This window comes from Ixodes scapularis, unplaced genomic scaffold, assembly GCF_016920785.2.
Source record: "Ixodes scapularis isolate PalLabHiFi unplaced genomic scaffold, ASM1692078v2 PGA_scaffold4__175_contigs__length_147842914, whole genome shotgun sequence".
Lineage (NCBI taxonomy): Eukaryota > Metazoa > Arthropoda > Arachnida > Ixodida > Ixodidae > Ixodes > Ixodes scapularis.
This window is the reverse complement of record NW_024609879.1, coordinates 44,445,833-44,458,697: the sequence shown is the minus strand read 5'-3', so window position 1 is coordinate 44,458,697 and position 12,865 is coordinate 44,445,833. Positions and strand designations below refer to the sequence as shown.

At 48.1% G+C, this 12,865-nt stretch overlaps 1 protein-coding gene across 1 annotated transcript in view; it reads left to right on the top strand.

The window, feature by feature from the left end:
- Positions 1–214: 214 nt before the first annotated feature.
- The window catches only part of LOC8029198 (putative acyl-CoA synthetase YngI), a 229,174-nt gene continuing 216,523 nt past the window's right edge, over positions 215–12,865 (top strand). Inside the window, exon 1 of the mRNA XM_040214651.3 lies at positions 215–297. Coding sequence (XP_040070585.3) covers positions 215–297 — 83 coding nt within the window. The remainder of the gene's footprint in view (positions 298–12,865) is intronic.

Sequence of the window (12,865 nt, the reverse complement as noted above, 5' to 3'; positions counted from 1 at the left end):
TCTGTGCCTTTGTGCAGAAGTGCTCTTCTGCTAGCGCGACCTTTCTAATAATGCCCGCCGCAAAAACAAAATCGAATTTTTCCCCACCTGGATTTCGCTGGAAAACATATTGAAGGCAAACGTGTGGAGCTTGAGCCCCATATTTGCCGTACAGTTCATCCTGTGATCAACTGTTGGCTCTGACGCGCTCGTGATTGTGAAGCTTGGGGTCAAAATGCTCTCGATTTGCGCTCGAACCGTGGTGAATCCTCTCCGCCGCATGGGAAAAATAGTGAGCGAAATAAATCCCTTCAAACGGTAAGTCAGACACCTCTGCAGATTCATGCCTCTAAATTTAGTGCTAACGACATAAACAACTTGTAGACGGGTAGTGAGCGGGGCTAGTTAATATCAAGACATGCGGAGCATATCTTCATACGTGTTTATCCTCGTCCTTTGTGTGCCCTGGTATGTTTGATATTATATAAAAATATATACTTCGAATATGAGTTTCGATTGTTTTGTCGGCAGACACGAAAAGCTGAACTCTCGTAATTTGGCAAAATGCGCAATCCACAGTCTACACTGGGCGTTTTAGAAAACGCGCAATGTAGACTGAAAACACCGGTGAATACTAAGATTATAACATTTTTTTTATCAAAATGAATGCCCTCACGGTGTCATTTTGATATTAGAAATGTGAGCGAAGTTCTTGATTAACTGCACGTAAATTGAAGAGCTTTAGTTCGCCGCGTAAATGGGTTGTACTTCCAGATGGTCTCTGGGGCATCAGTGCGGTTCCATCGATGTAAAAACCGTGCTTAGTCCACGTTAAGTATATAGAAATCATGTTTATTCATTAAGGTGTTTTCATTTGTTAGGAAAGTTTATCTTTCCAGAGTTGCGTCAGCACTTTTTTTTTTAGCTTTCTATGTTTGTGTCGGCGGGGCCAGAGCGGCCGCAATGCGGGAGCGGTTCCCCCGCGGTTGTTAAGAAGCGTCTCGGGTTTCGGGAGTCTGCTCGGACCGAAACCGGGAGAGCCCGCGCTTGGAGATGCTTGTGGCTTTTAACCGAATGTGCCTGTATATAGAGCGTTTTGCGGCTTAGTGTAAAATTGTCGCTTTTTCCCGATGTAATAATTTAGCGGTTCGCGCCAGCCAGACGAGGAAAATTGCAGAGATCGACTCTACAAGGAATTTGAATTGGGCGGTTGAAGCGCCAGGCTGACAGCTCGCTGACCATTGGAGAACAGCGTACCACGTGTGAGTGGTGGAATTTGAAAAGATTGGTCGGTTCTTAAAGGACACATGCAAAGGAAAAAAACATTTTTTTTAGACAGCTTAGATGGAAAAAGGATGTCATAAAACGATTTTACAACGAAGAAACAAAATTTTTAGAGCTATATTTACGGCGCTATACGAATTTGTAGTTGGCGCTTGCGGGAGCCGCCGCTGGTCACGTGGTAGGCCCACGCGCCGCCGCGCTGCGTCGCCGCCCCGCGGTGAGCGTTGTGCGAACGCCGCTTCAACGCGTTTCTCCACGCCGCCGTCGCCGCCGCCGCACAAGTTCGTCTGCTTCGGGGCGCCGCCGCCGTCGTCTGACCGGCGCACAGGTCTATCACGTCTGCTTGCGCTTTTTCAGGAGTTTCCTTTGGGCTCTAAAAGTTACTTATTCGTCTTGGTTTTTTGTTATACTTCAAACAAAGATGAATAAGTTACTTTTAGAGGCCATAGGAAGCTTCCAAAAGCGCGCAAGCACCAGGTGATAAATAAAGACCAGTCACGTGATAAATACGGACCACTTTTCCGCGGTGCCCGCGGGCGCGAACTACAAATTCGTTTTGCGCCGTAAATATAGCTCTAAAAATTTTTTTTCTTCGTTGTAAAATTGTTTTATGGCGTCCTTTTTCCATCTAAGCCGTTTAAAAAAATTTTTTTTTTCCTTTGCATGTGTCCTTTAAGGGAAAGGAGGCTCCTACGGGTCAACGAAAGGGGTGCGGAGAGGAATTTGGAAAATTGGGACTTTGGATTTGATGGAGAGAAATTGGGGACGGGGGTCGAGACTTTAGACGAGGCAAGATGGTCTCCCAAGTTGGAACTTGTAACTAGTGTAAATAAATGCACATAGTTCTCTACAAGCAGTAAGTCAACCCGTCACTCAGCGACGTTCGTGCCACCACGCTCCACACCATCGGAGCGGAACCATGCCTCCCACACCACCGGGAGGACCAACAACTTTAACTGTCTACTAGTTCTTTCACTTCCTATTAAGTTACTATGGAAGCACGTTACACGACGTCGGTAGTTTCCGCCATTGTGCAGTGGTTCCGACCGTCTAGTAGTCGGCACGTGACTTTGGAAAACGGTCTATTGCTAGCACTGATAAATGTCGTCCCATAGAAATTTGTGGGCCAACGACCCAGGTAACAATTTATGTTGTGGAGACAGTCGGCGCAACAAAGTTTCGCAACAAAAAACAGTTTTACTGCAATCGCGCAACAATGTTGTAGCAACAGTCATAACACTGCAGAAGTGTCCGCTGCTAAAGCACTGCGGCAACTGTGTCGGTCAACCGTTGATTGTTTCATGCTCGCAACAGTAACCGAAGCATTGCTTTTACCCAGCAAAATGTGTACTGTCCTGATGTTGCTAAACTGTTCGCGTGGCGGGTTCAAAAACAGTTTGCGTTTACACTGCCAGAATGCAGTCGCCAAACATTGCTTTCCAAAAGTGTTACAACCGTACGACACAACAGTTTCGCGCTAGGTTGGAATAGATTGTCGAGGAATTGTTGCGAAAACACTGGGCACCATTGTTGGTTGACTGTTGCTCAAACCTATTTGGCAGACGTTGCGTGCCACAACGGGACTGTAGCTGAACATCATTTTTTGCCAACTGTTGCCGCATGCATCTTCTCAACATTTGCACTGCATGATCAGGCAGCGCTCCTCGCGACAGTGCTTCCCCATGATCGGGGCAACAATGTCTTGCTTTTGTTGCTAGAGTCTGTCATGCCACAGCTGCGTGGCATAGTTTTGCGGGTGTTCCTCACTTGTCTCGCAACATTAGGAAACAGTCGAGCAGCCTTTTGGTAACTATTGCGGGCACCTTAGAGCGGAATAGTAGTACAGCCAAAGTTAATAGAACTCAGTATACTGCCATGGAACATTCCCCAGAGAAGTTCACCGATCTGTACGTTGAAACCTAACTATCGGCGATCCCAACGCTGCCATTTCTCCCACCGCAACCACTTAGGAAACAGCACAACTGTTTGAACTGGCTCAGAGTATCGCATTCGATAGCAGCTACGAGTACTCTTCCTTTTTGGCTTTCATCGGCATTATCGTAGCCGACACAGACTGGGTAACAGGGATCTGAAGGTTATCAACCCTCGTCTCCCCTGCAGACGTACCGTGAATGTATACACCAACTCATGTTTACAAACAAACCGGAGCGCCCCTAGTGGACGGCACCGGTGCCGCGCATGCGCGATGGGGGTGTGGGCAAGAAACTCGCCGTCGCCCATAAACAAACCATTGAAATCCGATGTTGTCGGCGTCGGTGTGAGTCGCCCTGCCCTTTTTCGCGTTCGCATTGTTGATTCTACGTCTTCCTGGCAAGGTCTGACTACTTCAGTGGCGTCAGCGAAATTACCGAGGCTCGTTACATCGCAAAACTTCGCGTGAATAATGTGACATGCGGCGATTCATTCCGCGTGGACGCCGCAGAATGTACGCTAAAGCCTGAGTCGCATGATGAGATTTCGCTCACAATTTTCAGTCCGGACGTCGGTCGGACTGCAAAAGCGTGAACCGTAGCTGAGATGGTCCACGTCGATGCTGAAAATCTCAAGCAGAATCGGACCAAGTGAATCAGGCATAACAAGTCGGTGATGGCCACTGGTAACAATTATCAATGCATCCTTGTATCTACTGTTTACATCGAGCCTGCTTACCAACCTTCAAATTTGAGTTTTTTGAGGCCTGCACTTACTTCTTATCGCAAGTACCGGGCCCCCGTTTGGTCTACGGGCCGGTGTCGTCTAAAAGAGCAGACGACAAGCAGAAACGTTTGAAAGAGCAGACGGCAGTTTAAACAGTCAAGCGGCCGTTTGAACTTGAAGACGCACTGAACGTAGTCCGCAGGTGGTCCGTACAACCTCGCGGTTTTCCGCCGTTCATGTTAGAACAAAACAAATACATTTGATGACCAGAAGTATCCGTGAATTCAATCCAAAGTGCTTCCCGCCCAAGCAATCGTGGTCGACGGCGTCTGGTTTTCCCTTTTCACGGCACATATCCACCTTCTCGGACGAACCGAGCACATGAAAACTGGCCTTCAAACCTTTCTCGACTCTTTTAGTACAAGCCCCAGTCGCGGCGTTTTGACGAGAAGGCATGTTTTTGTCAGGTTCCTTTCAAAACAACGCAGGAATACACGTCTCGCATGGGGACTTCTGCCCACAGCCCCAGACCGGAAGTGCGACCGACGCGCCACCACCGCGCCGTGACGTAACAGAGATGAGTTCGTGTATACAGAAGTCAGCACGCACCCTACTCTGGACGCGCTACCTCAAATCTCCGGTGAGTCGAGGTTGTATAAAAACAATAGTAATTATGCCGCAAGAGCTTGTAAACAAATGTTTTAAAAGCCATCCCGTGCCTGCCATTTTGTACCAATCTCCAATAAAGCTTCCTACAAAAAGAGTTTATTTCCGTTTGTTTTTATGCAAAGAAATAGCTTTCTTAAAACATGCCCGCCAAAGATGTTACTCTTTCTGTGAATGCTAGTAAAGGGCGCCACCGCCGCGTTTTTTTTTTTTTTTTGAGTTCTCCGGCCCCGAGCACCGCGGGGGGAAGGACGTAACCACCCATGTCCGCCCTCCGCCATCTGTTTACCGCCCTCCCCCGAGGAGCCAACACGGAGAATGGATTAGGAGACGCCTCCGTTAATCCGGCTTAACCCGCCGAAAAGGGGGCCTGCTGCTTGACTAAAAATTATTTCCCTGCTCAAAAAATTAGAAAAAAAAAATTAAAAAAGCGCCGCGGGCAGCGACCGAATGCGCTTTGCCGGATGCGCAACGTTCCGTCCGCCTTGAACAAGCTTTCATGCATTGGACTAGCATTTTTCGAAGCGCGGCAGGTTTAGTGTAGGTCCTATCATGTGGTCCTGCAAGACCTCCCGGTCCGCCAAAAGCTAGCCAATAATTGAAGGACATAACGACGGCAGCGTATTCAAACAGTGTAAAATAAAATGTATATAATATTTATAAGAACACCATTGTCTTCACTGCTTGACTTTCAAATTTTTAGTACTACAAATAATCGTAATCAAAATATTTTTATGATTGAAGCCCCTCGTCGTGCATCGAACCCAAGATTACGCTTACGTGAAACGTGATTCGGCGCGGGTGCAAATCGAGTCACCGTACACTTTTTTTTTTTTTTTCAACGTGGATTCTGATATTTAATCTAGCTGAGGTACCACTGGCTGAATACAATCACACACTTGGAAGGTATATACCGTTCTGGCGCCACTCATTTTCCAAGATGGCGGTTATAGTGAGGGTCGAGATGCGTGCCGCTGTTGAGCCTGTCTAGTGTGTTGGCTTCACTGACCGACACAAATTATTTCTGGCAATACGAGGAAGCTAGGGTGTTATGGGCGCAGGTCACCTTTTTACCCTGAGAAACAAGAACGGTGTTTAGTGCAATATTTACGCAAGGATGCGCATTTTAATTCTGGAGCTAAACGGAAACTAACCTCTATTTTGGATTTAATTTCTCGATATAGGTCTTAATTTCGGATTCTTTCATAACTCCAGATGTGTCTCACATCGTAATTACTTGGTTAGAGACGTTGTTCGCGAAAACTTTATTTTGTGACATACATGTTCGATCCACGCTGATATTTGTAGTTGTTGGAAGCATCAGTGCATATATTTGCGCGTTCTCGCTGCCTTTTCTCGCTCAGATAATTGTCATGGTAAACTATGAACTGCGGGCCATTTAATTGTTTTTTTGGGTATCTAGATGATTAATTGGTTTAACATTATTCTCAGCACAAGAATAAGAGAATAATTCCAATTTTTACAATATGTCCACAAAACGTATAAAGTAACAAACGCTGTCCTCACTGCAACAACCCAAAGATCGAATCCATGTCAGATAGCTGAAATGTGTGTGTGCGTTTTTATAGCAACGCGTTACGCATATGACTTTATATTCCATCCAGTGTTTGACTGTTTGTCTATCTTGATAACGATGTCAGAGTTTTTTCATATGCTAAAAGAAATATACCTTTCTGCAAAGACTATTATGGTTAAATGGCGTTTTTTTGTGATCTTGGCATATATTGCCGTGATTTGTGTTAATAATATTACTAAGCTTAAGATATTTTAATACGTAATTTTTCAAGCTTTAATGTAATTGTTGCTTATGATCTAATTTCAAACGCGCGAACACATATGACAATCAAAAGTGTGCTAATAATCGTCACTGGTGCCAATTGTAGCATTTTTAATTAGTAAGTAATAAAATAAAGATAGTCTGAAATCAATGAAAAAATTCTAGCTAATGTAAAAAATCTATGTAAAATTACATTAATTGTGGGTAAAGTATATTTTGCCATCAAAGTCGCGACTTTTGACAATGGGCAAAAGTCCAAAATCGGCGCCAATATTCATCTAGACAAAATGCCCCCCAAAAAATAAATGCAGTTTTTTTAATTACAAATTTTTTCATAACGTTTAGGTACTTTCATTTTTACGCTCCGTCGTCTCGACAATCTCAGCCTTTCCAGTTCGAACGAACGCCTACCTGCTTGCACCTCTGTTCACTGCACCACCACGTCTTTCGTTGGCGTTGGAAGCCGGTCAAACAGTAGTAAGATTTCGTACTGCGTATACGAGCGAACGCAAGCGCTGTGTGCTTACGTTAGCTTTGCGTGTTCCTCACTGCACGTGCGCGGAGTCCAAAACTGCGGTCTTGGATGGCGCATGGTGATGAGGCGCACACACAACGTGGGGCACGCAACTCTAACGCAACCACACACCGCTTGCGTTTGCTTCTACGCGCAATACTAAAACTCTCCAGTAAGGTACAATCCCACACCGGCTTCAGCACTACGTTGGAACAGTGAAGAATATTGTTTGCATTCAGAAATGACAATTCGAAAGCCATGATCGCGAGCAGTTCCACCATGCCCGCTGAGCAGGAGAATCGGAGGACCCTCACTAGAGCGCTTACCGTTTCCGCCGCGGAAGGACGAGCGTCGAGCTGGAGCCTCGAATACTCCATCTGAAAACTCATATACCTGGTTGGATGAATGCAATGCTATCGCATTAGTTGAAGCTCGATTTGTTGATTCGAACTTCAACAAATCACACGCACCCATTCTCCCTATTCCTGTTTACCCAGTCATAGTCGTTCCCTCACGATGCAATACGAGTACAAGTAATGGCAGTTTATACAACCTTGACGTTGCACAGCCGTGATCGCACGGTTTTTAGAGGCGCTATAGAACGAGCACAAGCGTTGAATTTCGGTACACTGATTTAGGATTAGGAACACAGAAATCAAGATATAATCCCGGTAATAAAACAAAGCGAAATAGATCTCTGCAGCCAATACCCAACCGTTCGGGAGGTGAATAGGCAAAAGCGTATATAACTTCCGTGCCTTTACCCTCTACACACCCGCCAGAGAGAGTCATACAAACTCCTTTGCGCTATTATCAACACGATTGCGTTTGCAAGCCGGTAGTTTGACTCGGCTGGAATTCGTCCCTTCTGGCTTTCATAGCTCTCTATGAAACCAGAAAGGTAGATTCTTTGCTACATAGGGTGGGCTTGCCCGGGGCCTCCAGTTATTTACGGCCAAAATCCCACTGGAGGCGCTTCAGCAATGTTCACTCTGGTCGACACACGTGCTCTCTAAAAATGCCCGTCGTCTACCTTCCCAAAATTTACTTGAAGAGCCAATCATATAGACCGACGGATAACGAGGCCGAAATTATGCTTATACCTAAAAAAAAAAATTATAACACAAATTTGGCTCGTCATTCTCAAACTGGTTGCCGGACGAAATTCTCTATGCGAATTGCAAGCCAGGGTTGGTTATAGTAACATAAGATAAGTACGGCAGAATTCTCTGCCATAAATAAAATGATTTGGCCTACGCCAAAGTAGCGCGAAATAGGTGCAAAGAGTTTTGCGAAAGGGAGCGTAAACCGAAAAAAAAAGGGAAAAAAAAGGCAGAAGAAAAGGAGAAGTAATAAAAAATCTCTGGGTGACGTGCCAAAAAAATGTCTGTTCATGTGATTTTTCTTGTCACGTGACCGAACAAAAAAAAAATAAACGAAATAAAAAAAAGAACACGATAAAAAAACCATCCCCTGCCCGGTTTTGAAGCTAGGCCCTCTTGATCGTGAAACTAGCGCGCTATCCGTTGCGCCAACATAACTTTTTTTTTCTTCCTTTATTGTAAGTTGCGCCAACATAACTCTGCCTGTAATGCTCACGCATTCTCACATCATAGGCGAAAGCTTAGGGGCCTTCGTAGTTTTTCATGCAAGTGTTATTTTTATTTGTGGCAAGAGTTCACGTTCCAAAATGCTTTTAGAGTTTTGGAGCAAAACGAGTTTTCTTCATCCGAGTCACCTTCTAGAGCCAGTAGTCCACACTGGGTCGTCCAGCTAATCAAGCAGCTATTTTCAAATTCTCTGACGTGCCCGTCCTCGCATCCGAGGTCGCCGTTTGACAAGCTTATCTTTATTCCACCTGGTAGCCGGAACCCCCACGGCCAGCTTTGTTCCGTCCCCACTCTTTCTCGAGAGGATGGCTCGCCCCGAGACTAATCCCATTCTCTAGACGCTCTTTCCATCCAACGCTGGCCCTTTCCCTCCCCGTGCCCCAGCTTCGGGAGAGAAGGTTTTTCCCTGCAAAACGTCCCGTTTGTACAGCGGCCTTTAAAGGGAAGATGGGGCACTTCTACATTTGAGAAAAAACGCTTGAATTGCGTTCATTTGGCCTTTAGATTAACAGATATCAAAATTGTATTTCAATGCGACGTGCCGGAGCAATGCGACACACGAGCAATTTCAAAATGGGACTGAAGCCTCGCCTCCCTAGCCTTGGGCAGCCAAAAGAGCCGTCGATGACGTCACGGACAGCGACTGTCTTTCGCGTTTTTCTCGCGTTTCACAATACTTACGCAGCAAATGGTTTGGGTATTCGGGTTCACTGGGTAAAAATACACTAGAATTCACTTCTAAATCATTTTTTCCAAGAAGCTCCGTAGCTTCCCTTTAAGGCCGCGGGCGTGCAAATTTTGTAAACTCCGCGCGTGCGCGCGCGTATGTGTGTGTGAGTATGTATGCACGCGCCCGGGTTCCACTGTCTCCCCCTTTCCACTGTTTTTTGTCTGTGTCAAGACGACTGCTAAAAGCAAACAGTTAGTTTCATTCGCCTAGAGCATTCCGTTTTTTTTTTTTCCAGCTTACTTTGAGATAGCTGGGACACCCTGTAAATGCATTCAAATGCGATTGCTTCCACCGACGTAGATTTATTTGACGACGCTGCAAGCGGGAACCACTCTTCCGGTCTTGACTGTATAGTGACGCCAGGGCTTGCGAGTTTTGAAATATAAAATGAAGGGTGGAGAGGGCGACTTTTTGATTTTTCTATTTAGGACAAGGGGGAAACAGTTTGCGAAAAAATGAACAAGGAGTTTACAACCTCGGCTGGTCCAGACAGCGCCTTAGCCGCTGAAGCGTTGCACAGGACAGACAGAGCTTGTGGGTTCAATTACCGCTCCTGGGCATTCCCCCATCTCCCGACCCAGTTACCTTGCCCGCAAGGGCTCTTCTGAGTCTTCTCACCCCCGCTCGGGGGACGGCGACTTGCTCTGCGCTATGCCATGCTCTGCGGTTAGCGAGTTCGTGACACAGAGCACAAAGACCGATGCCGCCTTCCGAAAAGTTGTCTAAGCTAGATGAGACATCCGGGGAGCCCCTAATTGGAAAGCACCAAGGCTGGCGGGGTCTAAAAGCTATTACCTCTCAAAGGGGATCTTTTCCGCCGTCCTTACACAGGGGAAGAGAGGAGATCTCCATGATAGTGTATGCAGGCCGCAGGCCCAGGCTTTTACTTTTTCTCCCCATGGTCTTGGAGTTACCGCGTCGTCCGCGGTTTCCTGACACTTTGCTTTACATCGCAATTTTTTTCTGGAATTTCACGGACGAAGGCTGTGCCGCAATCCGGTGGGTAACCCGCACTTTGGCGCAGTCCGGCACGACGAGGCTCGCAGAGGCGTGGGAGCACCTGAGGTCGGTTGCTTGCGATGGATTCTGTCTCGACGTGGCCGCGGTGCGCCAGAGGCGGTGGTTGTTAGCTTCAGACGCTGTCGCGTCACGGACGGTCGACGCACTGGGGTATTCCGGCAGAGGAAGACCGCATGCAGAGTAGCATCACAGGAGCAGGTGACGTTCCGTGTCCAGACGGGTCTTCCCCTTTACCGCGGTGCCCGAGGTTACGCCCGGAGCCGATAGGAAGAGCGGGTTGCGCTCTCGAACCTCCCACGTCGACTGCCGCGCCGTTTCCCAGTTTCAACTGAACGGCGCTCTTTGCTAATAAAGTAAACAAAACACACCCGCTCCCCTACAATCACGAAACACTCACACACACACACACACACACACAAAATGACCGTCACTGCGGCGAAGACACTCGTTGCCCCCAGCTCCAAACAAAGTCAACACCAAAAACGCTCAACTGGGGCGTCTGGCAAACTCATTTCCGGATTCTAAGAAGTGGTAGCGCCCAAGCATCGAGCAAAAGCGTCCCCCGAATGGGAGTCGCAGAGGCCATAAACAAGTCAAGTTAGGGTCCCAGTCGGGACCGGCGAGGTGCTAACTAGTGCCAACCAGGGAGTGTCACACCAGCCGCGGCGAGTCGCGACCATATGGCCCCACAGGCAGCCGACGCGGCGCCCTTTACAATACGCGTGGCCCGGCGGGACCAGGCTGGTTTTTGTGACAGAAAAACACGCCGGAAAAAGAAGATTTAATCGCCACACATCGACGATACAATACGCGAAATCCCACATGTGAAATAAGAAAACAATGCGAAAGATCCTCGCGTTTTTCAGTATGTCAAAATGGTGAAAAAGGAGGCAGGAGAACCGACTGATAAGGGCTGGAAGCGGTCTCCGGCTCTCGAGTGCCCCCCCCCCCCCCCTCGGAATATCGGGGGGGTGGGGTTCTGACCCCCCAAACTCCCCCCCCCCCCCTACGCCACTGAGATCGACGGTCACGTTGGCCACAAAATCGTTGAAACTTTTTATGACTAGGCTTCACAACTATTGCAAGGCGCCCCCTCCTATTATTTAGACTCCTTGACGTTAGCCATAAATCGCTACCTGTTGCAGTCGTGGAACGGATTTGTCGCGGCTAGTTCTCGCAGCAGCAAGATGTAACCCACCCCTCAGAACCACGATAGCGAAGCACACAGACCGGACTGGCGCGGCGTGGCGGCCATCTTCAACTGCGTCCCTCGCTGGCTTTCCCAGCCCTTATCCCGCCAAGACTCGTCTCACGAGACCCACGCTAGCACGCCGCGCTACGCTCCTCGCTATTTTGGTCCGATAGCGCGCCTCTGCTAGCCTCCGCAGCTCCGCAGTGTTTCCGCTAGCAGCGCGCATCCGCAGTAGCGTCGTCGCTCTAGCGCGTAGCGTAGCGGGAGAGCCAAAACTATTTACTAAAACGCAATATCTTCGTCGCTGAAGATTTTCTTTTCCCGTCGGGACGGCAAAAACGGTCTTCTTTCGCAATGCTTTTTGTGCAATCCTTAGCACTGCATAATGGCATCACGTTGTCATCGAGGTCCTGGTAAAAAAGAAAAAAAAAGAAGAAAACGGCCGGACCGTAAGCAAAGGAGCCACCGCTACGCCTCGCCCAGTGATGGCGTTGGTGTCTAGCAGACCAGCGAATCGCGCGGGGTCATAAGAAGGCAACGGTTACGTGTCGCGCCCGATCCAATTGAAGCGAGTGGAAAGAAAAATTTTGTGAGGGAAAGGGCACGGACTAGGAGAAAGTTCTCTTCCCCATTTCAGACAATGGTTTGCGTTACCTTTCAGTCTCGGTGGACTCTAGCTTCCCAGGTTTCAAGAGTGAGTTTCCCAACCCCAGAAGGCAACGCGCTGCCTTTCCTCGCCTCCATCTTTTCTTCGGCTACATCATGACACAAGAGAGCAAGGAATCTCCATCCGTCCGTTGTTTCCGACAGCGTGTCCCATAATGCCTCTCCGCGCATGTCTGCTCCCGCAGGCGGTCGTTGATACACCTGCCAGTCCGGCCTATGCTTTCTCCACCGCAGGGGAACGGGATGGAGTAGACCCTCTCGTTTACACGAAACGAACTGATGCCCGGGCATCTTAGAGCAGGTCTTACTTAGGGGAGTGCATGCTATTAGCCATTTTGTTAACTGAGTTTGAATTTGCAGCGGAACGCCACCCCTACTTCGAATCTAGACGCGAGCGCTTTTACCCGATGCGCTGTGTAGTGTATATAAGCAATGAAGGCCACTTTTCCCTTCCCTTGCCTGGGTGCCGGTGTTGGAGTAGGAGGGGCGAAACTTATCCTCTTGAGCGAGTTGTCCAGCAAGTCGTCGGGAAAGCCAGCCTTCCTCAAACTCCGCGTCTGGAGCCGGACAATATTCTCCGCGTAACGGGGGCAAAATCTAGAACGCGCTGACGTCATAAGGGACTTTACAAGCCCTGGTTTAATTAACGGTCTTGGAGTGAGCGCTAGCGAAATGCAGAACTGGCTTCTTCCGTCCCTTGCCTAAACTCCCAGCAGACTCCCCCGGGATGGTTCGCCAAACGCAGGTC